The sequence below is a fragment of the Salmo salar genome, chromosome ssa19 (genome assembly GCF_905237065.1).
Source record: "Salmo salar chromosome ssa19, Ssal_v3.1, whole genome shotgun sequence".
NCBI lineage: Eukaryota > Metazoa > Chordata > Actinopteri > Salmoniformes > Salmonidae > Salmo > Salmo salar.
The window spans coordinates 50,123,258-50,151,076 of NC_059460.1; the positions used below are offsets into that span (position 1 = coordinate 50,123,258).

The window sequence follows — 27,819 nt, forward strand, 5'->3', positions numbered from 1 at the left end:
TCTTAGTGCATTTGTGCCAATCAGTTGTGTTGTGACAAAGTAGGGGGGTTATACAGAAGATAGCCCTATTTGGTAAAAGACCAAGTCCATATTATGGCAAGAACAGCTCAAATAAGCAAAGAGAAAGGACAGCCCATCATTACTTTAAAACATGAAGGTTAGTCAATATGGAAAATGTAAAGAACTTTGTACGTTTTTTCAAGTCGCAAAAACCATCATGCGCTATGATGAAACTGACTGGCACAGGAAAGGAAGACCCAGAGTTCCCTCTGCTGCAGAGGATAAATTCATTAGAGTTACCACCCTCAGAAATTGCAGCCCAAATAAATGCTTCAGAGTTCAAGTAACAAACACATCTCGACATCAACTGTTCGAGGAGACTGCATGAATCAGGCCTTCATGGTCGAATTGCTGAAAAGAAACCCCTACCAAAGGACACCAATAAGAAGAGACTTGCTTGGGCCAAGAAACACGAGCCATGGACATTAGACCGGTGGAAATCTGTCCAAATTTGAGATTTTTGGTTCCAACCGCTGTGTCTTTGTGAGACGCAGAGTAGGGAGTAGTACACAGCGTTGTACGAGATCTTCAGTTTCTTGGCAATTTCTCGCATGAAATAGCCTTCATTTCTCTGAACAAGAATAGACTGATGAGTTTCAGAAGCAAGTTATTTGTTTCTGGCCATTTTGAGCCTGTAATCGAACCCACAAGTACTAATGCGCCAGATACTCAACTAGTCTAAAGAAAGACAGTTTTATTGCATCTAATCAGAACAACAGTTTTCAGCTGTGCTAACATAATTGCAAAATAGTTTTCTAATGATCAATTAGCCTTTTTAAAATGATAAACTTGGATTAGCTAACACAATGTGACATTGGAACACAGGAGTGATGGTTGCTGATAATGGACCTCTGTACTGTTATTGATATATTCCAGCTACAATAGTCATTTACAACATTAACAATGTCTACACTGTATTTCTGATCAATTTGATATTTTAATGGACAAATAATTTGCATTTCTTTCAAAAACAAGGACATTTGTAAGTGACCAAAAACGTTTGAACTGTAGTGTATATTGGAACGATTTTGTCTCTCATTCAAGTGGATGTTCTGGCTAGCAGTCCTTGGAGTGTTCGGTAAGTGTTTTAACGATATTTTAATTTCTCTGCGTTCCTCTGCAGAGAAGTGACTCAGCTGTGTATGTGTGCTCAAGGCAGCGGCTAGTTTGCTGGGTATTTGACTTTGCCTGATCAGCAGACAGTCCCAGAAAGGGAGGTTCCCTAAAATAACATGGCATTCACATAGGCACAGTGTAATATCCAGTATGAGACACATGGACTCATTGTTACAAAGCAGAGGATAATGAGGCGTTCATATTTATATTTTTTTTACAAATCTATTAGCCTACTGGTTGAATAAAGACCTCGGCCAAGTCCTATATGGCATCCTATTCCATATTTTGTGCACTTCTTTTGAACAGGTCCCATAAGGCTCTGGTCAAAAGTAGTGCACTATGTAGGGAATAGGGTGGCATTTGGGACGCACTCTCCTTCTGCATCCTCTGTGTTGTCAGCTTGAGTCATTGTGCCCTGCACGTTGTGGTTTATGCTCATTGTGGTTTAAGGGAATGTTGTGCGTTCTATCATCCTCCTCTACAGAATAGGAGAGTGCTGCTGCAGGTAACTCTGCCTGGTGCTCTCTGGGTGACCTTGTTCTCCCTGTCTGGACTAGAGGGCACTTTGCCTTGAGGTGAGAACCACTTTTAGATGTTAGCCTAATGGTCATGCATGAGCTAAGGATTAGGCTGTCATGGATGGCTAATTGCCTTACTACCTTGCTGCCTTACTACCTTAATACCTTGCTGCCTTACTACCTTGCTGCCTTACTACCTTGCTGCCTTACTACCTGCCTTACTGCCTGCCTTACTGCCATAGTATTGAGTTAGGCTTCTACACTGAGTGTACTGGATATTATGAACACCTGGTCTTTGCATGACAGACTGACCAGTTGAATCCAGGTGAGCGCTATGATCCCTTATTGATGTCATTTGTTAAATCTCTTCATCTTCACTGATTAAAGTGGGAGGAAACGGGTTAAATATTTTTTAAGCCTTGAGACAATTGAGACATGGATTGTGTATGTGTGCCATTCAGAGGGTGAATGGGCAAGACAAAACATTTCAGTGCCTTTGAACGGGGTATGGTAGTAGGTGCCAGGCGCACCGGTTTGAGTGTGTCAAGAACTACAACGCTGCTGGGTTTTTCACGCTCAACAGTTTCCCATGTATATCAAGAATGGTCCACCACCCAAAGGACATCCAGCCAACTTGACACAACTGTGGGAAGCATTGGAGTCGACATGGGCCAGCATCCCTGTGGAACGCTTTCGATACATTGTAGAGTCCATGCCTTGACGAATTTAGGCTTTTCTGAGGGCAACAGGGTGTGCAACTCAATATTAGGACTAATTAGGCTCAAATCTGAACATTTCTAACCTTGAACCCTGAAGTAATTGATCTGGTTTTGAAAATAACTCCTTTCACTTCTCTGATCGACTCTTGACCACTACAATGTTGAGTCAGACGTCTGGAGAGGCGTACTCTAAATGCTCTCTGAAAAGCACACATTTGGACCTTAAGAAGGTATTGGCTGTTAAAATCATGGCTCTGCAGCAGACATACAGTGCCTTCGGAAAGTATTCAGACACCTTGACTTTGTCAAAATTTTTGTTACTTTACAGCCTTATTCTAAAATGTATTAAATATTTTTTTCCCCCTCTTAACAGGTGTTTAGACATTTTTGCCAATTTATTACAAATAAAAAATGGATCTATAACACATTTACATAAGTATTCAGACCCTTCCTTTACTCAGTACTTTGTTGAAGCACCTTTGGCAGCGATTACAGCCTCGAGTCTTCTTGGGTATGACGCTACAAGCTTGGCACACTTTTATTTGGGGAGTTGGTCCCATTATTTTCTGCAGATCCTCTCAAGATCTGTTAGGTTGGATGGGGAGTGTTGCTGCACAGCTATTTTCAGGCCTTTCCAGAGATGTTAGATCGGGTTCAAGTCTGGGCTCTGGCTGGGACACTCAAGGACATTCAGAGACTTGTCCCGAAGCCACTCCTGCGTTGTCTTGGCTGGGTGCTTAGGGTCATTGTCCTGTTGGAAGGTGAGTGCTGAGTGCTCTGGAGCAGGTTTTCATCAAGGATCTCTCTATACTTTGCTTCGTTCATCTTTCCCTCGATCCTGACGAGTCTCCCAGTCCTTGCCACTGAAAAACATCCGCACAGCATGAAGCTGCCACCCCCATGCTTCACCGTAGAGATGGTGCCATTTTTCCTCCAGACGTGACGCTTGGCATTCAGGCCAAAGAGCTCAATCTTGGTTTCATCAGACCAGATAATCTTGTTTCTGGTCTGATGTGGGCTGTCATGTGCCTTTCTCAAGTGGGCTGTCATGTGCCTTTTACTGAGGCGTGGCTTCCGTCTGGCCACTCTATCATAAAGGCTTGATTGGTGGAGTGATGCAGAGATGGTTGTCATTCTGGAAGTTTCTCCACAGAGGAACTCTAGAGCTCTGTCTGAGTGACCATCTGGTTCTTGGTCACCTCCCTGACCAAGGCCCTTCTCCCCCGATTGCTCAGTTTGGCCAGGTGGCCAGCTCTAGGAAGAGTCTCAGTAGTTCCAAACTTTTCCATTTAAGAATGACGGTGGCCACTGTGTTCTTGAGGACCTTCAATGCTGCAAAAAATGTTTTGTAACCTTTCCCCAGAGCTGTGACTCGACACCTAAAGAACTCAGACCATGAGAAACAAAGATTCTCTGGTCCGATGAAACCAAGATTAAACTATTTGGCCTGAATGCCAAGGGTCACATCTGGAGGAAACCTGGCACCATTTCTATGGTGAAGCATGGTGGTGGCAGCATCATGCTGTGGGGAGGTTTTTAAGCGGCAGGGACAGGAAGACTAGTCAGGATCAAAGCAAAGATAAATGGAGCAAAGTACAGAGAGCTCCTTAATGAAAACCTCAGATTGCGGCAAAGGTTCACCTTTCAACAGGACAACGTCCATAAGCACACAGCCAAGACAACGCAGGAGTGGCCAAATAGAGCTCCATACCGCATTGCCATGCGCATCCCAAATTTTAGAACAATGCGGAGGGCTCTGTATAGCTCTGCATTGACATGATTGGTTGACGGTTGGTGGGGGCGGTACATCCTGTATAAACACAAACTCACTTCCTTGACACAGTGCTGCACTGCTCCGTGAAGCACAAGAAGTATGAATGCCCTGCCTTCTGCTGAGGCCCTATCACGGTAAATGCTGCATGGCCAATGCAGATGTCGGATTGACCATTCACCCAGATGCACAATACACTTCTCTCTTTCCAGAATGCGCTCTCTACTGCCAATTTGTTGTTTTGTTTTATTTCATTTCATTTACGAGTTTTGTCAATTTAGTCATTTTTTTTGGTTTGGAGCGCTCCTGTCAATGTTGAGTAAGGACGTGCACGCATAGAAGTAGGCCTGTAGGCTTTCTGGCCTTTGCACAAATGTAGGCATATAAATGTGCCAATTTGGAGATGTGATAGTATTTCTGATTGGCATAACGCACCACCTCTAATGACCTGTGGAGCTTTTCAAAGTAATGTTTTCTTCACCTCAAACAGCAAGCAAACAAAGTCTGTTTTTACATCCATTAAGAATTACAATAATTCTTCACTGTATTTGAAAAATCTTTCCAGCTCTCTCCCTTTTGATAACCACTCGGCGTGAAAAGGGAAAAATGTAACGCTCTGATACAGTGGAAACGTCATAAAATAGGCCTACCTGATTTGCTTCTTATCAGTGCTTGACTTGGACTGTTTATATTTAAGTGCACAATACTTTTGAGCTAATATTCTATAAGAGGAACAGGAGCTCAAGCAGTAGAACATTTGAGGTGCTAGTACTCGGCTCTGGTGAGCTACTGCCTAAGTCAAGCACTGCTTCTCATCCCTTGCGCATATTTTTTTTAGTTGGTGATAGCCCTAGTTACAGTTCATTTAAGGAAATCAGTCAATTAAATAAATTCATTAGACCATAATCTATGGATTTCACATGACTGGGCAGGGCGCAGCCATGGGTGGGCTTTGGAGGGCATAGGCCCACCCACTTGGGAGCCAGGCCCAGCCAATCAGAATGTGTTTGTCAGTTATACTTTTTATTTGAACTTGTTAACTAGCTAGCAACAAACAAAAACATTGTGTAGAAAATTGCTTTTAGTTGCCTGGCTTGCTAGGTTGACATTAAAAATGAATTCAGTAAAACGGAAGGGTTTAAAATAGAGAAAGTAGGCTATTTAGAGCACTGGGCTGCTTCATAACTACAACGAAAAGTTTGATGTCGCTACGACAATAGTCTACAGACATGTCGATAGACGGACTGTAACCCAACCCTTCGTATGGTATCCCATATAAAACAGTTCCCAGACATGTTTTGAAGAATACATGTCTTGTATAATTTGAATGCTGAGTGCAAGGTCTCTCGCAGTTTAAACATTTGTAGCAAACTGTCTTTTAGTCAGGGGACTCCATGACAAACCATCTATCCTGTCCTCCATCTGTAGAAAAACAAGGTAGAGTTGTGACACACAGCACTGATTACATCATCAATGGTTGTTGGATGAATTCCAGGACAGACAAGTGATAGCATTTTGACCTATGACCAACCTGAAGTGGGACTGGTGTTCTGCCTCAACCTTCTGAGCCTGATATGGTAGGGGGGTTTCCACGACACTGCTGAACAACAAACCCACCAGGTTTTGTAAGTAGCCTGTGAATTAAATAATATATCATCACTCAATAAACATATATAAAAATAAAAAACTTTTCTGTAGTTTAGAAGTAAACTACACTAATAGCAAATACTGAATAGATTAAGGCCAGTGATGCTGACACCGTTACTATTTGAGGTCAAATCATGACAACAGTGATCTTCAGGTCGGAAAGTCGGAGCTCTAGAAAGATGCTAGAGTGTCCGACTTGGAATTCCGAGTTGGATGACCGTTGAAAACGATTTCTCCCAGTCGGAGCTCATATTTTTTGCTCGAGTTTTCTTGAATGCAACATATGCAACCAGTTGTGTAACATGACATTGCTAAATGCTTGCAGTAACATATTTGTAGAATGCTAGAAAAAAAGACTGATACTCAGGCTTGACAAATACCATCCTTCATTTTTTTTTTGCCCTAGAAAATCCGTAATAGACTTATGAGAACAGGCGTGTTGCTTTAGCACTAGTAGCAGACGAAGCCCCTGAATGCAAGCTAGTGCTAACTAACCTAGCACTTGATCATGACTCCCAGTTCCATTACAGCAAAGGCAGAATGCCGCCAGGGCCTGAGTTATCGAGAGCAAGTGCTAACCCAAACAACACGCCTGTTCTCATAAAAGTAGCTAGCTACCTAACTTACAAACACAGGTTAGTTACCAATATCTTTGTCTGAGCTTAAGTGAATTGGCTAGCTAGCTAACGTTAGCTAGCACGTATCTTATTAGCTAGCCAGTTCGAGTTGAAAATTATCGAGAGCAAGCTGGCTAACTTTAAATCCTATCAAACCATATCGTCAGGTGCAACGTTAGCTATGCAAATCTGACTCTGTATGACATTACATTACATCACATTACACATTAGGGACAGGCTATGTATTTAGCGAGCTGAATCATAGTATCCTAGCTAGCTAGCTAGCTACTCGACACACATCAGTCACAGCCATCATGTCATACGTTTGTTGAATGTAATCCATTCGTTGCCATCTTGCACAATATTGTTGAACGCATTAGAAGTTTGCACCAACTTTATGGAAGTCCATTTTCACTCCTATGCCGAGCAAGTGTGCGTTGCAGACTTGACAACATGTCCACAACACATGGCAGCTGGGGACGGACCACACCTTGTCTCTTGTCAATTGGACATCAATGGCAAAAGTGGACGTGTAAGTAATTCATACCCGTCGTGTCGCACTTACTTCCAAATCTCGTTTTGGATGAGACTGACTTTATGACCAAAGTTATCCTATTTACACTTTTGTTAGTTAATTTTGAGACTAGAATGAATGTTTCTGACTAGGGTTGCACATTTTGGGGAATATTCAGAGGTGGAAACTTTCCATGGGAATTAACAGGAACATATATTACAAATTAATATTAATACCATTTAAATGTAGATGTTTTTTGCATTGGATATATTTACCATATCATATGGAGACAGAAACATGAACCTTTTACCTTATCATAAGTAGACATAATTGCAAATGGTTAAATCCATCCAATAGAAAAAAAAACAAAAAACAATTTAGTTACGAATTGAACTTTAATTAAATGAGTTGACTCTTCACATGGGATGATTTCACTGAACAACAAAAGAAAGGGGATATTGAATGATCCCCAATGATCCATCGCATCTCCCAAAAACGTTTTCTACATGCATCTGTAAAATGATAGTCTAGAAACTAAAGCTTTGGTTGTCTTCCTCTCCGGCTTCCATGTCTTCTCCCTGGACCTCCTCAATATCCACCTCTTGAACATCAGACTCTGAGGCCTCATTTTCACTGTCACTTTCCAACCTTGTTGAGGGTGGCTCATTGTCTGGCTCAAAAAGCCTCAAATTTGCCCAGATGGCCACCAATTTGTCAACCCTTGTATTGGTCAGCCTGTTGCGTACTTTGTTGTGTGTGGTCCCAAACAAGGACCAGTTGTGCTCTGAGGCGGTTTATGTTGGTGGGATTTGGAGGATGATGGAGGCAACAGGGGAAAGAGTCTCGATCCACAAAGTCCCTTCCACCAGGTGGCTGATGAGATATGTTGGCACGACTGCCATGTTGCATCTCCATCCCAAAGCCCTTGCTTGGAAGTGTACTTTGCCAGACTGCCAAGAACCTTGCCCTCATCCAGGCCAAGGTGGCGAGACACGGTAGTGATGACACCATAGGTCTTGTTGATCTCTGCACAAGACAGGATGCTCTTGCCAGCATACTTGGGGTCCAACATGTATGCAGTGGCGTGTATGGGCTTCAGGCAGAAGTCTTCACGCTTTTTGATGTATTTCAGAACTGCAGTTTCCTCTGCTTGGAGCAACAGTGAAGTGGGCAGGGCAGTACGGATTTCTTCTCTTACATCTGCAAACAGAGTCTGAACATCAGACAGGATGGCATTGTCTCCCTCAACCCGTGCAATGGCTACTGTTATAGGTTTCAGGCTGCTTACCACTCTCTCCCAAAATACATCATCCAGGAGGATCCTCTTGATGGGGCTGTCCATATCGGCAGACTGTGATGTGGCCATTTCTTGGAGAGACTCCTTCCCCTCCAGGAGACTGTCAAACATGATGACAACACCACCCCAACGGGTGTTGTTGGGCAGCTTCAATGTGGTGCTCTTAATCTTCTTACTTTGCTTGGTGAGGTAGATTGTTGCTATAACTTGATGACCCTTCACATACCTAACCATTTACTTGTTTCGCTTGTAGAGTGTATCCATTGTTTTCAGTGCCATGATGTCCTTGAGGAGCAGATTCAATGCATAGGCAGCACAGCCAATCGGTGTGATATGAGGGTAGAAGTCCTCCACTTTAGACCAAGCAGCCTTCATGTTGGCAGCATTGTCTGTCACCAGTGCAAATACCTTCTGTGGTCCAAGGTCATTGACTGCCTTCAGCTCATCTGCAATGTAGAGACCGATGTGTCTGTTGTCCCTTGTGTCTGTGCTCTTGTAGAATACTGTTTGAGGGGTGGAGATCATGTAGTTAATTATTCCTTGCCCACGAACATTCGACCACCCATCAGAGATTATTGCAATAGTCTGCTTTCTCTATGATTTGCTTGACCTTCACTTGAACTTTGTTGAACTCTGCATCCAGCAAATTAGTAGATAAAGCATGTCTGGTTGGAGGGGTGTATGCTGGGCGAAGAACATTCCATGTACAGATAAATAGTTAAGCAGTTAGATTAAACAACTCCTTTGTAAGATAAATGCTTTAAAATGAAACATGTATGGAAACAGGTGAATTAAGACTCCTCGGTTAGCAGGCTCAAACAAGCTAAAACCCACATGTTAGCAAAAACTAACTAGCAGAAATTGTTAACAAGTTAGAAATAATTTAAACACACATTAATCTAGGCTACTATTAACTAGTTAACGAAAAATCATGTCATATAAAATATATTCACCCCACCCAGTATTGTTATCAAACTTACCAGAAAGTGTCTAGTCCTTGACTCAGACAGTGTAGTAGTGTGTGCTCAATAGCATCTCATTAGTGTGCAAGATCTTGAGAATCAGCTATACATGTGATGGAAGAGTGCACTGTGCATGCAAAGGGTTGCAATTCCATTGAATTGGGATAGTTTAACCAAAATATGTCGCAAGACCTAGAATTGCCTTCCACAAAAAAGGTTCACTGTTATAAGCAAACTTTTTTTAATGAATTTAAGCAAAATTCCCCAAATTCCCGGACTTAACTTCCCATGGAAAAATTCTGGAAATTTACCGGAAAGTTTTTGACCCTTTGCTACCCTATTTCTGGCTCATATCGATGACACAGGCCGTTTTATAACCAGAGAAGTTGGTTCTAGGAATCAGTTCCCCTTTAAGACATGATGGCATGATAATGACTGTCTCTGAAATGGGCATGAAGTAGTGGGCAAGCATTGGGGGCATCAAACGCACCATTCCCATTTCAGTAGGCTATTTGTGGTGAAACACTTGTTCATTTATAAAAACACGAGACACCACGCTGCCTAAAAAGTGCAAAGCTATATGCCTGTGTAGTTATAATTATCCCGCCCTCGTGCTTGTTCATTGATAACCCATCTATCACATGATTTACCATTGGAAGTCGTCACTGGGGGTACACTGCGTAAGCAGGGTTCCAAGGAATATCCATATGAGCATAAAGCATCACATCTTCATGTGCACTGACAGCTTTAATGCGTCCCACAGTTGTTACGTATCAACAGCAGCTCTGCCTAGACTTCTCTTGGGGTTTCTGTATGCCATTCTATTCCAATTTCTCAGTTTTGTGTTTTAGATTACCGTTTTCCTCTTTTTTAAATTAGGTTTTCGCTCTCAGAATCACTTTTTAATTTTTTTTTTAGAGAACATCATATGTAGTTTTTATAAGTTCACAACAATGGAGACCACTTTTTGAGGTATGGTAAAATGTGAGATATTTCAATTTTTTTTGGTTGTAGTTACCCTTTCATTCCAGTGCGCACCTAGCAAGAGGCTGTTTAGCGGCAGTGTTTTTGTAGCCACATGTGATGGTTTGCAAAACGAATACCCACTGGATTGATGCAAATAATCATATCATTCTGCCAGGTAAGCAAGCATAGGCTACTTTTTAGTTAATATTTAATTGAGAAGGTTTTTGGGAAAAAGTTCCATCTACCGGAAGACTTTTCATTAGCATCATCACTAACTGCTACACAAATTTGATTCCTTTACTAAGTTCAATACATTTTTCATCATTTTTTAAATTCTGTTTTAATGTCTGGATCCTGTGACTCCATCCGCATTCTCCGCATTGTGGATTTTATAGGGCCTTACGTGTGTGTGTGTGCTAGTGATGCTTTTTCTCCTACTGTAATTTATCTGTGCTGGTTTTTAAAGGAGATCTGTCGTGGAAATATTGACAATGATTCCTGTGAAAGCGTGATATACCCTGGGATTTATTTTAATGAGGCTTTGGCCTGCCAGCTTGTCTGACCTGGTTTAAACTGATTTGACCTGGTTTAGACTGAGTAACCAGTGGATTGGAGGATAACAATGCTGGCTAGTAGGAGGTGGTGGTGTATCGTATGTTGGGCTTTCCATTGAACCTAAGCCCAGAGGGAGAGAGGGAGAGTAGTGGGACAGCCAAGGTGATGGAAGGAGAGTTAGTCAACTGACCTCTAAGCTCCAACTAGACCTGGAACTGTGAAAGTGTCATAGATAGGTTGCTGTAGTGTTATACAGTGCCTTCAGAAAGTATTTATACCCATTGACTTATTCCACATTTTGTTGTTAAAGCCTGAATTCAAATTGGATTCAGTCGTTTTTTCCTCTCACCCATCTACAAACAATACCCCATAATGACAAAGTTAAAAACATGTTTTTAGAAATGTTTGCCATTTTTGGGAAAATAAAATACAGAAAAATCTATTTAGATTAGAGTCACCTTCGCAGCGATTACATCTGTGAGTCTTTCTGGGTAAGTCTCTAAGAGCTTTGCACACCTGGATTGTACAAAACATTATTCAAGCTCTGTCAAGTTGGTTGTTGGTCATTGCTGGACGCCATTTTCAAGTATTGCCATAGATTTTTTTCACTCTGTCCTTTTAGGTTAGTGTAGTGGAGTAACTAAAACGTTGTGGCTCCATACTCCGTTTTCTCCTATCACAGCCATTAAACTCTGTAACTGTTTTAAAGTCACCATTGTCCTCATGGTGAAATCCCTGAGCGATTTCCTTCCTCTCTGGCAACTGAGTTAGTAAGGACCCCTGTATCTTTGTGGTGACTGGGTGTATTGATACACCAAAGTGTAATTAATAACTTCACTATGCTCAAACAGATATTCAATGTCTGCTTTATTTATTTTTTATCCATCTACCAATAGGTGCCCTTTTTTGCGAGTCATTTGAAAACCTCCCTGGTTTTTGTGGTTGAATCTGTTTGAAATGCACTGCTCTATTGAGGCACCTTACAGATTATTCTTTGTGTTTAGTACAGAGATGGGGTAGTCATTCAAAAATCATGTTAAACACTATTATTGCACACAGAGTGAGTCCATACAACCTATTATGTGACTTGTTAAAGGTATACTTCAGGATTTTGGCAATGAGGTCCTTTGTCTACTTCCCCAGAGTCAGATGAACTCGTTTAAGCCTTTTTTTTTTTGTCTCTGTGCCCAGTATGAAGGACGTTTGAGGTATTTTCGTGTGCCAATGCTAACTAGCGTTACCCATAGTGCAATTTAATGTAATTTAAATTCAGGCTTTAACACAACAAAATATGGAAAAAGTCGAGGGGTGTGAATTCTTTCTGAAGGCACTGTAGATGGCTGCTAAATATCTGTGTGTTTGTGTGCTAACTGCAACCCGGAGGTCACTGCGTTACGAAGTTGAGAGCACAGGAATATCACCGTCAGTAGCAGAGTGCCCCTCAAACGGATGAACTGCAGCAGGAGTACATCTAATCTCCATTTGATTTGGCCTTGGAACCGCTCCAGGAGGGAGGGGGAGAGAGTGTTGGTTGCAGCCAGGTGCCCAGTGTAGTCTACGAAGGCCAAATGTCACGCCCTGACCATAGAGAACCATTGTTTCTCTATGGTATAGTAGGTCAGGGCGTGACTAGGGGGTGATTTAGTATATGGATGTCTATGTTGTATTCTAGTTTATTATTTCTATGTGGGTATTCTAGTTTTCATATTTCTAGGTTGGTGTGCTTGATATGGTTCCCAGTTAGAGGCAGCTGGTTATCGTTGTCTCTAATTGGGGATCATATTTAAGACGCATTTTTTTCCACCTGTGTTTGATGGGATATTGTTTTGAGTTAGTCCACGTAGCACCTCTTAGTTACGGTTCGTTGTTTGTTTCGTTCTTTCTTTGTTGTTTTGTGCATTTCTAATATTAAATATGTGGAAACCATATCGCGCTGCACCTTGGTCCAATTATTACGACGAACGTGACACCAAAGCTCATTAGCACGCTGTGCAAACCCATTCATCTGCATGCATTCCCTGTCCTTGGCCAACCTTGCAACACCACAATGCAGCACAGCAACTTTCCCCTGCAGCAACATAGCTTAGTCTACTACTACCACACACACACACATTAAGGCATGCACGACATGTCAGGTTGCGTTGGTAGAAGTTGTGATAGGGTAGGAACCAAAGTGTTGGTCAGTTTCCCAAGGGACCCTTATTACATTTGAATGTTACATTCATGGCTCAAAATGGATATTGCACATGTCAATATTGCAATTTCGTCAAAACAATTGATTAATTGTGCAGCCCTAACACTCTCTCTCTCTCTTCTCTGCCTCTTCTCCCTTCCGCACTGTCATTCACCCTGCCCTTTTTTCAATACTCTTGATGAGATGGGGCTGATGGCTTTGAACCAGTGCTAGCCTACACTGATTGCTGATTAGACCCTCCATAATCCCTAGAATTCTCTCTCTCTCTCTCTCTCGCTCTCTCTCTCTCGCTCTCTCGCTCTCTCTCTCTCTCTCAACAAAGCCCAATGTAGAGTCATTGCTATAGACACCAATGCAAACGACACTCAGTCCCGAAAGTTTGAGTTTCTCACTTCTGCGGTATTTCAACCCATGACCTGCAATAAGACTCAGGCCGGCTGCACATAGGCCTATGAATGTTCTGGATAACCCAAGCTTGAGAATATGCTGTTTTGTTCTCTTTTTTGTGTTAAACTCAAATTTCAACACTTGACTGGCTCCTGACACTTTCCTTCGGGCTTCTTCTGTTCCAAATTGGGGTTTTATTTTCATAACACCTGAGGGGCCTGACGGGCCTAATCTCCATTCTCTACTGAATAAATACTTTGTACTTCAAGCCCCTGGGGAATGATTTACCCTCGTCATATTGTGTCTGTAGGCAGAGCCATGGCTACGTTATCATCTCGTGGTTTTATGGGGGAGGACTGCATATCCCTGTTACATGCACCTTTTACAGTAAGGAAGGCCTGTTTGGGTCATTTCCATGTAAAAGGACCCATTAGCACCATATATATTTTATTACTTTTTTTTTCTCACAATTTTCCACCCTTAAATGTGGAATAAGCAAAGGTGTTGGTTTCTGGTCAAACATCTACCAGAAAAAGTCTTCAAAGGTATTAGGTTCCTAGGTTTTGGGAGTTTTTCCTAGGGAGTTTTTCCTAGCCACCGTGCTTCTTTCACATGCATTGCTTGCTGTTTGGGGTTTTAGGCTGGGTTTCTGTACAGCACTTTGAGATATCAGCTGATGTACAAAGGGCTATATAAATACATTTGATTTGAATTTGATTTGATTAGAAAGGCACCAAAACACAATGTTGAACTAAAGGCCCCAGACAACTAATATCAACACTTATATTTAGTTTTGGAGGACATTTTCTGCTTTCTGTAAGTTTAAGAAACATTGCCTTGTGCCTTGAAATTCTGTTACCAAAAACCCATATATCTCTAAGATATTTTCAGATTTCTCCCCTTCATGAGGAGGGAGGATGATGAAAGTTCACAGAAGTAACAAGGTAGACCTGTCAATTAGTTAGTGCTTTTAATATATTTTGTTAAATGAATAATTAAGTGATTAAAACTTGAAATTCCATTACCAAATTGGTAACAGAATTTCCCCAAAATTGGTAACGGAATTTCTGAAATTGAATTGGCTACAACGAGAAATCATAGTTGTCACAAACCACAGTTGGGTTCACAAGTTAGGACAAGTACAGTAGATTACAGTAATTAAAAGTATAGTACAGTACAGCAGAGTAGAGTACAGTATAGTTCAGTACTGTACAGCAAAGTAGAGTACAGTAAAGAAAAGTAGAGTATAGTAAAGTACTGTACAGTACACAGTAGAGCACTCTAGAGTTGCGTACACTAATGTACTGAACTATACTGTACTCACTGTATTGAACTATACTTTAATGTACTGAACTCTACTGAGCTCTTATGTGCTGTTCTTTGATGTCTGTGTTTCATGAGTTTGGACGTCTATGATCGGTTCAGATTTGGTCCAGTCCGGACCACCTGAATTTGGTCTTGTTTGGGGGCAGAGCTCATTGAAATGATAGCCAGTGTGTAGAACAATACCCAAATATGAAAAGGAGGATATTTAATATTTCTACCTTTTTGTGTACCTATTTAGGATACATCACCATGAAGATAATGACATTCATATCCATAATTATGCATTTTTGTGTCTTACAGATCAGGGACCGATGATGAAATTATGTTACCGCAATTCCGTGACGGGGTGTAAATTCACTTCACTTACTGTAGTTCAATAACCAAAATAGATTTTTTTTTTTATTTTGGTGTCAAGTCAAGGTGTCATGTGATAGCTGACACCCCATTCTTTCTGCAGACATCTTTAAATATTCATTCGGAGCAGATACAGTATTTAAGAGGTTTTTAGAAACCGTGAACACACAAAAAACTGAGGGAGATTTTATCGAAATTCTGTTACCAAACTTTAAATCTGCACAGTTCATCCAGTAAATGTGTTTTTGTAACATTTTGTTACAAATAGTCCTTGTACATAAGAGTACATGGTTTGTTAAACTTTGAAATCAATGTTTTTTTGTTTGGCATACATTTTTAAGTGAATAATCTGTGTTGCCGTTACCGCGGAATTGCCCTTTGGTGCTACTTCTGTGAATGCATGCCAGCCCCTATCCCACTCCTTATCATCATTCATGCCCACCGGGCATCATCCACATGACGGTAAGGTTGTTGTCATTTGCATGGAAGCTTTTGTGTATTATCAGTCTCCCATAGACATGGTATGCGTCCCAAATAGCACACTATTTGTATTTTGTATTTATTATGCATCCCCATTAGCTGTTGCCAAGGCAGCAGCTACTCTTCCTAGGGTCCATTAGTTCCTGCCAAGGCAGCAGCTACTTTTCCTGGGGTCCATTAAAGTTAAGGCAGTTATATATATATATACTGTGTGCCCTCAGGCCCCTATGTAGTGCACTACTTTTGACCAGGGTGCCATTTGGGATGTAGCCATTGACTTTATTCCTCTCCTCCAAGTTCTCTCTGTATGTCAAATCAAATCAAATGTATTTATATAGCCCTTCTTACATCAGCTGATATCTCAAAGTGCTGTACAGAAACCCAGCCTAAAACCCCAAACAGCAAGCAATGCTGGTGTAGCACGGTGGCTAGGAAAAACTCCCTAGAAAGGCCAAAACCTATGTCTCTCTGTCTTCTCTGTTGCTGCCATGCTATGTTGTCATCTTAGGTCTCTCTTTATGTAGTGTTATGGTGTCTTTCTTGTCGTTATGTGTGTTTTGTCCAATATTTTTTATTTTTAAACCCAGCCCCCGTCCTCGCAAGAGGCCTTTTGCCTTCTGGTAGGTCGTCATTGTAAATAAGAATTTGTTCTTAACTGACTTGCCTAGTTAAATAAATAAAAAATAGAAGTCTCCTCACAGCTTCAGGCTGCTCTCTACTTGCCCTCAGATAAGAAAATCCTACTAAACCACATTTATCACTGAATTTTCATGCATGTATTTTTTTATATATTTTTTTTATTTTTAAGAATTAAATACTCTACATGACCAAAAGTATGTGGACACCTGCTTGTCAAACATCTCATTCCAAAATCATGGATATTAATATGGAGTTGGTCCCCTCTTTCCTGCTGTAACAGCCTCCACTCTTCTGGGAAGGCTTTCCACTAGATGTTGAAACATTGCTGCAGGGACTTGCTTCCATTCAGCCACGAGCATTGGTGAGGTTGGGCGCTGATGTTGGGCGGTTAAGCTTGCAGTCGGCGTTCTTCCACACCGATCTCGCCAAGCCATTTCTGTATGGACCTCGCTTTGTGCATAGGGGCATTGTCATGCTGAAACAGGAAAGGGCTTTCCCCAAACTGTTGACACAAAGTTGGAAGCACAGAATCGTCTAGAATGTCATTGTATGCTGTAGCACTAAGATTTCCCTTCACTAGCCCGAACCACGACATTACAGCCCCAGACCATTTATTCCTCCTCCATCAAACTTTGGAAACTCATTTCGTGAAGCTCCGGACTAACAGTTGACGTGCTGACGTTGTTTCCAGAGGCAGTTTGGAACTCTGTAGTGAGTGTTGCAACTGAAGACAGGCAATTTTTATGTACTGTGTGCTTCAGCACTCGGCGGTCCCGTTCTGTGAGCTTGTGTGGCCTACCACTTTGTTGCTGAGCCGTTGTTGCTCCTAGACGTTTCCATTTCACAATAACAGCACTTACAGATGACCGGGGGCAGCTCTAGCAGGGCAGAAATTTGACGAACTGACTTGTTGGAAAGGTGACATCCTATGATGGTGCCACGTTGAAAGTCACTGAGCTCTTCAGTCAGGCCATTCTACTGCTAATGTTTGTCTGTGGAAATTCCATGGCTATGTGCTCAATTTTATATACCTGTCAGCAACGGGTTTGGCTGAAATAGTTGAATCCACTAATTTGAAGGGGTGCCCACATACTTTTGTATATATAGTGTGTATATATTACATACCTTTTTTAAACGGTAGACCCCCCATTATAAATTGAATTGTGTGCATAATTTCCAATCACACATTCATTTTTGTTCTTTCTTAAATATATTTTCCTTCTTTATTATTTTCCACTACTACCCCTAATTGGAGTAAACTAATGGACAACAATACTTAGGTTTCTACTTCCAGCTTATACAAACTATATACATTTTACGGACACTGTACATTTCACATGACTTATTCTTTTTTTTTTTATTTAGCTACCCTTTCTCTGAAAACCATCCAGTTTTGATTTTCTACTTGCCATATTTTTGACGGTGCTGTGATGTTTCACAAAAGTTCTAAACTTTTCTATTCTCACAGTTTCTACAGATTGTACAGTGAGGGAAAAAAGTATGCTGATTTTGTACGTTTGCCCACTGACAGAGAAATGATCAGTCTATAATTTTAATGGTAGGTTTATTTGTCAAAAATGTTATAAATTGATTTGCATTTTAATGCTATCGGCCGCAATTTTCAATTGTAGCTGTGACATTACATGCGAGGGTTTAGTCTAAAGGTTATTAAGGTAGATGCTCTGCAACACTAGCCTCCTGGGTGGGATTTTAAATGTCAGAGCAGTGTAAGGAGCGGGTGCAGTCAGGAAAGCTGTGTTGTAATTTGCTGAGTAGCATTGGGATTATTAGGGGTGTGGTACAGTATCGAGTATGGCATGTGTATGTGGTTGTGCTCCACCAAGTCCTGACTCTCAGTGCCTGCCCCTGCCAGTTAACCACTAGGTCTGCACACACCCTAGCCTTTTGAAGCACCAGGGCACTTTAATGGGCACAGTAAAGACTGCTTTCCCAGAACAGATGTTATTGATCTTTTACAGCTACTTTGCACTAAAGGTTTGTCTGTTTCTCATTAGCTTGAATAGAATATTCACAGAAAGTAACCGACTGTCATTTATTTTACTGCATTTGGTAGGCTTAAAGTCTACCTCTACGTTTTCTTTTGTGTTAGAAATAACAGGTTTGGGTTGGTAAAATTTTAGCACGACATGTTCTCAAATCTTTCTGTCTTCCTCGCTCTATTTTTCCTCCTTGTTCTGTCTTGGCCTCCCTCTTCTCCTCCTTCAATTTCTCTCTTTCTCCTCCCCTTCTCTAATTGTCCATCTCTCTCTCTTTCCCTCCACAGCTCTGCCAGCCCTGCACACCCATGATCCAGCAGGCAGCTGATGGAAGATCCGGTTCCCAACTTGCCCACCATGGTCTCCAGGCTGCCCAAGTTTGGCTCGCGCCCCACGGCTGTGGCTGCCACCGCCCCACTGAGCAATGGGACCCGCCACCACCCTTCCTCCAGCACCACGGGCAAAGGGTTACCCACTGCCACCACCAGGCAGAACGGAACAATCCGGATGCCCTCCTCCTTCTCTCTGAAGTGGAAGAAGGGGAAAGGGGGAGCCCCTGTGGAGAGGGGGGGGGACTCATGGGAGGAGGACAGAACTGGAGCTGGGCATCACCCCCGACAACCGCAGCACTTACCAATGGTGGTACGGGAGATTAAGAAGCCGTCTAGCATGCCTGCCACAGTTAAGGTACAGGGGTGTGCTTCCACCTTCCCCAGGACTATACGCTCCAGAACTGGGTCTCGCGGGGCCATCCCCAAACAGGCCTTGTCTGGACAGAGTCTCGGCAATGGCAAAGCGGGTCTCAACGGCCAGGCGGGTGGTGTTGGGCGGTCTGGGACCGGTTCACTCAGGCGGGGCCAAAGCCGTGGTTCTCCCCACAGCAACCTGACCAGCAGCCTGTCCCAGTCCAGCGACAGCCTGGAGACGGCCACAGAGGAGAACATGGTGCGCTCCCAGAGCCTCACCCACGTCAAGAGGATCCCCTCCCCCACCGAGCCACCCATCATCCGCTCCTACTCCTTCAACAGGGCCTCGGAGCTGACCAAGGAGCTGCCCAGGCCTCTAGCCAAGGTCAAGACATCTCCCCTGGCCAGACCCACCCCTGTGCTGAGTAGTGGGGGGAGAGGAAAAGGCCTACATCTTAGTAAGGGTGGACCTAGACCAGTGCCAGGCAAGGCTGGGGTGGGAACAACTAGCTGCATCTTGCCACCCATCACACTGAGGAAGTCCTTACTACCGAGTTCAGCCTCCTCCACCACCAAGCCTTCGGCCCTCAGCTACAGGCTCACACGACCCTCCCTCATCAAGCAGCCTCACCCTGTCCTGGCCGCCACCTCCCAGAAGGTCCATGGCAACAGAAAGGAAAGCGAGGGGAGGAGGAACTCGGTGGAGATGCCCCGTGTCACCCCAGACCTGACCAGCATCACTGACAGCCCAGTGAGCACCCCAGAGGGCCTGCTAGAGGAGCCTGTGGCGTCCAGTGGGGTCCATCCCCTGGGGGAAGGCCTGGAGGACATGTCACTCTCCTCCACCTCCTCCCTGGAGCGCAACGACACCAGTGAGGAGTACATGGACGATTTTGACAACCTGGGAAATGGAGGAGACTGCATTCTGCTGCTCCCGGCCCAGAACGGAAGGCTCGACCAATCACAGCCTGACTTGGATGATGACAACACAGACGTCAACCGACGGCACGGTGGAACCTCCATGACTGGCCTTCACAGCTTCCTGTCTGACAGTGTGGACTGGGCCAGGATGGGACTCACTGGTAAGATTTCACATTAATCAAAATAATTGACTTGAAAGACTAAGAGCCGGTTTCTCAGACACAGGCCCTAAATGACATACCATAATATTAACCAAAACAAATTAACTAATATTCCTTAAGTGATTAGGTAGCAGGCAAGTAACACCTCTTCATTCTCCACTCTGTTTTAGGGGGGTTGTCTCGGCGTACTAGCCAGGCCCTGTCTGGGGGTGCAGAATACCCCCTTGGCTCATCTCTGGACCTGTCCCCCTCAGATTCTGGCTCGGGGGGGACCTACATGTGGGACGAGGAGGGTCTGGAGGCCCTTGGGACCATCACACACCCCTGTGGGAGTTACGACTCAGACCTCAACAGCATGGTGGGTCTGGATAGAATACAATACCATTTAATATAATACACTATATATACAAAAGTGTGTGGACACCCCTTCAAATTAGTGTGTTTGACTATTTCAGCCACACCCGTTGCTGACAGGTGTATAAAATCGAGCACACAGCCATGCAATCTCCACAGAGAAACATTGGAAGTAGAATGGCCTTACTGAAGAGCTCAGTGACTTTCAATGTGGCAGTGTCATAGCATGCCACCTTTCCAACAAGTCAGTTCGTCAAATTTCTGCCCTGCTAGAGCTGCCCCGGCACACAGAATGTGACCGCCGAATGCTGAAGCGCGTAGCTCGTAAAAATCGTCTGTCCTCAGTTGCAACACTCACTACCGAGTTCCAAACTTTCTCTGGAAGCAATGTCAGCACAATAACTGTTTGTCGGGAGGTTCATGAAATGGGTTTCCATGGCCGAGCAGCTGCACACAAGCCTAAGATCACCTTGCGCAATGCCAAGTGTCGGCTGGAGTGGTGTAAATCTCTCCGCCATTGGACTGCGGAGCAGTTGAAACACGTTCTCTGGAGTGATGAATCACGCTACTTGCCCAAATGCATAGTGCCAACTGTAAAGTTTGGTGGAGGAGGAATAATTTTCTGGGGCTGTTTTTCATGGTTCGGACTAGGCCCCTTAGTTCCAGTGAAGGGAAATCTTAATGCTAAAGCATACAATGACATTCAAGATGATTCTGTGCTTCCAACTTTGTGACAACAGTTTGGGGAAGGCCCTTTCCTGTTTCAGTATGACAATGCCCCTATGCACAAAGCGAGGTCCGTATAGAAATATTTTGTTGAGATCGTTGTGGAAGAACTTGACTGTCCTGCACAAAGCCTTGACCTCAACCCCATCAAACACCTTTGGGATGAATTGGAATGCCGACTGCGAGCCAGGCCTAATCTCCCAACATCAGTGCCCGACATCACTAATGCTCTTGTGGCTGAATGGAAGCAAATCCCTGCAGCAATGTTTCAACATCTAGTGGAAAGCCTTCCCAGAAGAGTGGAGGCTGTTATAGCAGCAAAGAGGGGACCAACTCTATATTAATGTCTATGATTTTGGAATGAGATGTTCGACGAGCAGGTGTCCACATACTTTTGGTCATATAGGGTAGGTAAATGTCCTCCTTTGATCTGTGTACTATGACAATGTGACAACCTCCATCTTAAAATGCCAGAGCATGGTTGGTTGTGTGGTCTCTGCTTCACCACAAAGCCTGCTTTAGTTTCCCCTTAAAGTTATTTAGCTCCCAACAGGATGGATGAAGTTTTAATCCATCATCGGAATGGGAGGCGTCAATCTTCAGTACTTTGGTCTCTACTGCACGTGTGTTGGAGAACAAGTAGGATGTGTTTCTGTTTTACCGACTGCGCTTAATCCTCGCTGGCTGTCATAATGCATTTAACCTTTGTCCAATGAACTTTTACTTTTACTTACACAGCTTTTTTAATAGTCAGCGTTTTACTTTCCCTGTTGCTGGAGTAGAAAACTTTCACCCTCGCTACTTCCCTTATGTGGATTATCCTGGGTGATTTGTATTCTAGAGGGTCGAAGGGTGTCCTGCTGGCTTTGACCTTAATGAGCTCACTGCCTGGCGCTGTTTCTGTACGGGGTCTCTGCCCACAGTATCACTGTCCCCAATCCTATATCACTACTCAGGACTTTGACCTACAGCACAGGTCCTCAATGGTGCTGGTATTTCTCTGACCAGTGTACTGTATGCAGTCAGGGTTTATGCCATTCAATGCACCACTCTGCTCCTGTACACGTGCAAGACCTCTACATACAGTAGTTATCTGTTTTTTCTGTTATCTGTTTGAATACTTTTAAAGTGCATCTTTCCTTACTAACTAACCACTGACCTGTAAGCGATTGCATGGTCTGCAGCCTATTGCTTTCACCAATCTCAGCTTGTCAGGTTTTTGATTTAAAAAAATATTGAACCTTTATTTAACTAGCCAAGTCAGTTAACTTCTATGGGCTGGACACAGCCAGTGAAATATCAGGGCGGCAAATTGAAAAACAACAAAATGTCATAATTCAACTTTCTCAAACATACAACTATTTTACACCATTTTAAAGATAAACTTCTCATTAATCTAACCACGTCCGATTTCAAAAAGGCTTTACAGCAAAAGCAAAACATTAGATTATGTTAGGAGAGTACATAGACAAAAATAATCACACAGCCATTTTCCAAGCAAAGACATGTGTCAATAAAACCCAAAACACAGCTAAATGAAGCACTAACCTTTGAAGATCTTCATCAGATGATACTCCTAGGACATTATGTTACACAATACATGTATGTTTTGTTTGATAAAGTTCATATTTATATCCAAAAACAGCATTTTACATTGGCGTGTGATGTTCAGAAAATGTATTCCCACCAAAACGTCCGGTGAATGTGCACATCAATTTACAAAAATACTTATCATAAACGTTGACAAAATATATAACAATTATTTTAAGAATTATAGATTGGATGCAACCGCTGTGTCAGATTTTCAAATAGCTTTACGGAGAAAGCACATTTTTCAATATTCTGAGTACATAGCTCAGCCATCACGGTGAGCTATTCAGACACCCGCCAAGTTCGAGGCAACCTAAACTCAGAATTAGTATTAGAAATATTCTCTTACCTTTGCTGATCTTTGTCAGAATGCACTCCCAGGACTGCTACTTCCACAAGAAATGTTGTTTTTGTTCGAAATAATCCATATTTATGTACAAATACCTCTGTTTTGTTCGTGCGTACAGATCACTTATCCAAAGGCATAACGCGCGAGCGCGGAACGAGAGACAAAGTCAAAATGTTCTATTACCTTACTTAGAAGCATGTCAAACGCTGTTTAAAATCAATCTTTATGGTATTTTTAACGTAAAATTGCGATAATATTCCAACCGGACAATAGCATATTCATTCAAGAAGAAAAAGAAGGAACGGCGTGCTCGTGTGACCGCGCATATCCAATCCCTTTGTTGCCAGGCAGACCACTCAGTGAATGAGCTCCTATTATCTGCCCAGTGACAGGAAAATGCTCAAACCACTTTCTGAAGGCTTTAGACAGCCAATGGAAGCCTTAGGAAGTGCAACGCCCCCCACAGACACTGTAGCTTCGATAGAGAATCAAAAGAAGAATTACAATTCTCAGACTTTCCACTTCCTGCTTGGAATTATCTCAGGTTTTTGCCTGCCATATGAGTTCTGTTATACTCACAGACACCATTCAAACAGTTTTAGAAACTTCAGAGTGTTTTCTATCCAAATCTACTAATAATATGCATATTCTAGTTTCTGGGCCAGAGTAGTAACCTGTTTAAATTGGGTACGTTTTTCATCCGGCCGTGAAAATACTGCCCCCTAGCCCAGACAGGTTAAGAACAAATTCTTATTTACAATGACGGCCTACACCAGCCGAACACGGACGACACTGGGCCAATTGTGCGCCGCCCTATGGGACTTCCAATCACGGCCGGTTGTGATATAGCCTAGATTACACCAAGGAAGGAGGTAGTGCCTTGTTCTGCCGTTGGTCCTTGCTATCCAGAATCCTTTGGACTTCCAATTCTGACGTCACCCCGTTGAAATTTAAAGGATCCCGGATTGCACTAAGCTTCTGCATTACCAATCTAAGAACCCAACTTTCTTTATTTTAGCAAATGAATCAGTGGAATGATGTTTCATTCGAGGGCACCTATTGGCTGTTGCCACGGGTGATTTTCCTGAAGCCTATCATCTGTCCAGAAAGAAGGATGCAGCCTCAGGACCAGAGGCAAGCAGAAGGATTATATAGCAGTCTTTACTGTACAAAGCACTTCTCTGAAAAGTGCTGAATCATTAGGGCAGCATTATTATAAGACAAGCGTCAATACACATTGCAGCTCGTCTCCAGTCATTTGTTTTAGTTAGGTTATGCAAAATACCTGGATTTGTTCCTTTGCTTTTGCTTCTCTATTGGAAATGAAGTACTTACGGTCCAGAACCTCTCAATACCAGTTTAGGGGCTTAGTTCACAGCTCGGGTTCCGGTTTCTCGATAGCGATAGTACATAGGCTTTAACGATGCATCTTTCCTACAACGGCCGAAGATGTAACATGCGTTTCCCAAAACACCACGCAGAGTACGTTCGCTAAATGCATCGTTGAGGTCTGTGTCGATACTGATGGGATCGAAGGACAGCACTGCTCTCGGAACAGCGTTCTCCCGTTTCAATCTTACCTTTATCATTAGAATTATTCCACAATACTGACGACGGATCAACTCCTAGAAAGTTACGATCACCTATGGCAGCATATATTGAGGCATCTTATTCTAATGCTTACCCTATGATAATGCACTAAATCAAGATTTGGCACAACATTGCACACGTTACAGATCATGAAATATATTGAGTAAAAAATGACAGACAGTAGGCTAGCCTACAAATAGCTAAATAAAACTCAATTGAATTAACATGAACTTCATTTCAATATCATTCAAATACATAGCTCTATAATGTACTTATCTTTTAGTACTCATCTCAGTTATTATTTGAAGCGTCTTCATATCCTTGTTATACAAAGAAATTGACAACTTGGTATTTGTAGTCACTGTCACGTTTGTTCTGAAGTTAGACGGTCACAGAAAGACAGATAAACATATTGATTTTGTGTTTAGTGGCGAATTTCTGTGTATAAAGGGGGAAAAGACATCTCTTCTTCAAGTGGTCAGAGGCGGTCGTTAAATAACGAGCGTTTTCAAGCGCAACTTTAGTAACGATGGTTTTGGGAAACAGCTCGGTGCTCCTACGAAGGTTCTAATGAATAAAGTAGCCGTAAGATGCTTTTGGGAAACTGGGGCCCTGGCCTATTTCCTTATATATTCAGCACAGCTCTTACTGTGATCTTGGCTAGGTTTTATTTAGTCTGACAATTTGGGGATTTTCCAGGAAGAGCACCTTCGGACAGGATAGACATATTATGACGTATTTTTAAGTTTTACGAATCATTTTGAGTCAAACAGTTGTGACCCACGTCATCTAATAACATCGGCCTATAATCATCTCATGGGATCTCATAATAGTTTGACTGCAGCTAATCAGCGCCATAGACAGACACACTGTTGTACAATACATGCATATCTGTTGGTATGTTTAAAGTTGTACTTGAGTGACCTCTACTGTAAACTGTAAGCACTGCAACTGTTGCACTCAGCACTGTAGGCATTTACAGTACACTGTCTCTGCAGTGCAGAATAATCCAGCTGTAGGATAGTTGTTTAGCAACAAAAGCGAGGCGTACGCAACAATGTGGCAAAACAGACGGAGTTGGCTTAGATCAGCGGTCACCAACCTTTTCTGAGTCGAGATCACTTTCTGAGTCAAAATGCAAGCTGAGATCTACTTCTCAGATTTAGAAAGAAAACATAAGCCTATGCAACATTAACCAATTAAAAACAGTTCTGTAGCAATGAGGTTTGTGCAGTAGGTTATAGGCCCAATACATCATCCTGCCAATGTTGTTCTTTTCAGACCATTAAAAAAATAGGAATATGATCACTGGTAATAGATCATTTGTTGTATTACTTGTGAGGCACAGCTGAGTGAGCATAGTATGCTTTTTTAAAACGTTTTTACTTGACTTAGACTGACCATCAGATGCAGGCCATGAGGGGAGGGAGGGAGCAGCGCTGAGGCTGCCTCTCACCTGACTCATCGTCCCTCCGCTCTCCTTCCCTCGGCTGAGAAAAGGGTCCAGCTGATGGCGAAACTCAAGTCGCTCTGCATTATTTCTGCCCCATGCACCAATTCATGTTGTTACCCCTGTGACCAGAGAAAGTGAAGTAGTCCTTGATATTAAAAAAAGACACAAGCTGCTAATAATAAGGCAAGCTTATGGAAACACTTTGCTATACTCATTCATTGCAGCTGCAGTGCTAGTTATAGTGTGAGTGGAAGTGGGGAGAACATGCATTTTATGGCTCATAAAAGTGTTGCTGAATAACAACAGCTGAATAACAACTTTAAACATGAACTTACTCATAAAATCAGCAGCTATTTGCTGTAGTCATGGTTTTGAAAGTTTTGAAATCTCACAGTATCAACTTTTCTGTGCGTTGGAGGCTTCTTTTTACAGTCTATGGCTTGAGGAAACTGTGCAGAAACAGTGATCTGATCTATTTGATTGGCCAGTGATGGGCCGATAGGTGCACTTGATTTTCTCTCTGGCCTGCCGGATAGGCAGATTTCTACCTTCAGACACATGCAATTATTCAACATGGAAACACGGTGCCTTCCCGGCAGTAGGGCTGCTGAATCAAGTGCACCTACCGCCAACAGCACGAAACAAATAATGAGCACTTGTCTCTCTGATAAATCGTTACAGTTGTTGGTTAGATAGCTAGCGAATTTGAGCCATATTAGCATTGACATGAAATTAGTCGAAACACCCCAAAACAAGACATGGTATCAATAACAAGCTGAAAGAAGCCACTTCGATTCCACACATAGTTAGCATGAATGACAAGAAGCTGCCATCTGGCTACAACAACAACATCCTGACTTTTGCCCCATGGAAGCGTGTACATTTGTTTTCGTGAAGTTGTCAGCTAACCCATCTATTGATCAGAAAGTGTATTCACAGTTCACACAAAGTATTACCTAAGACAGTACTGTATGAAGATAGGCTAAAACGGCTTCTTAAATATAAATCCTCGATCACACTTGTAGGTGATGCCGTGGCGATGTTGGCTAGCTACGGTCATGCGTGGAAACACGTCATCGGGTCTAACGGTCGTCTCGTGCAGAACTGCGCAAGTGCAGGCTGTCAAATCAAAGGCCCTTCTTCGATATGAAGTTGTTTTTGACAAAAATTAAAACGTGTCAGTTTGTCACTTTCATGAGGTTGGAGTAATAACATGTTAAACTACATTGGCTTGAATTTCGATTTCGAGAAAATGAACAACGGAGGAATAATCTTTCACTTCTCCCAACCCCAAACCCCGGGCTGGGCTATTAGGTCAGTTTCACTAGCGTTTCTGGAATGTTGCACTTCTGGGTTTAGAAACTCTGTGGTATTGCTGTCAGTAAGTGTGTGCTAGATAGATGCCTTCAGAAAGTATTCATACCCTTTGACTTTTCCACATTTTGTTGTGTTATAGCCTGAATTTAAAGTGGATTAAATTGATTTTTTTCCCCCCACCGACCTACACACAATAGCCCCTATGTTTTTAGATTTGTTATGGCAAGCCTAAATGATTTCAGCAGTAAAAATGTGCTTAACAATGCGGAATGAACTCACTCTGTGTGCAATAATAGTGTTTACCAGGATTTTTCAATGACTACCTCATCTCTGTACCCCACACATTCAGTTATCTGTAAGGTCTCTCAGTCGAGCAGTGCATTTCAAACACAGATTCAACCACAATGACCAGGGAGGTTTTCCAATTCATCTCAAAGAAGGGCACCTATTGGTAGATAACATTTGTTTAAAAAAGCAGACATTTAAATATTCCTTTGAGCATGATGAAGTTATTAATTACACTTTGGATGGTGTATCAATACACCCAGTCACT

General features: G+C 42.6%; 1 protein-coding gene and 1 long non-coding RNA gene across 6 annotated transcripts in view; one reads left to right on the plus strand and one right to left on the minus strand.

Moving 5' to 3' along the window:
* The window catches only part of ccser2b (coiled-coil serine-rich protein 2b), a 109,349-nt gene that overhangs the window by 13,012 nt on the left and 68,518 nt on the right, over nt 1–27,819 (plus strand). For 4 of the 5 annotated variants that reach the window (XM_014158323.2, XM_014158324.2, XM_014158325.2 and 1 more), the window contains exons 2-3: nt 18,407–19,887; nt 20,058–20,245. In XM_014158323.2, the coding sequence (XP_014013798.1) occupies nt 18,447–19,887; nt 20,058–20,245 (1,629 nt within the window). In that variant the 5' untranslated portion in view covers nt 18,407–18,446. Of the gene's footprint in view, nt 1–18,378; nt 19,888–20,057; nt 20,246–27,819 lie in introns of those variants that run through there. The other variant, XM_045702428.1, reaches the window with a different exon arrangement.
* On the minus strand, nt 4,854–27,022 carry LOC106578983 (uncharacterized). The gene is made up of 4 exons (XR_001322557.2): nt 26,906–27,022; nt 25,898–26,068; nt 5,716–5,818; nt 4,854–5,606 (listed from the first exon to the last, which is right to left on the minus strand). It is a non-coding gene; the product is annotated as an uncharacterized lncRNA (long non-coding RNA).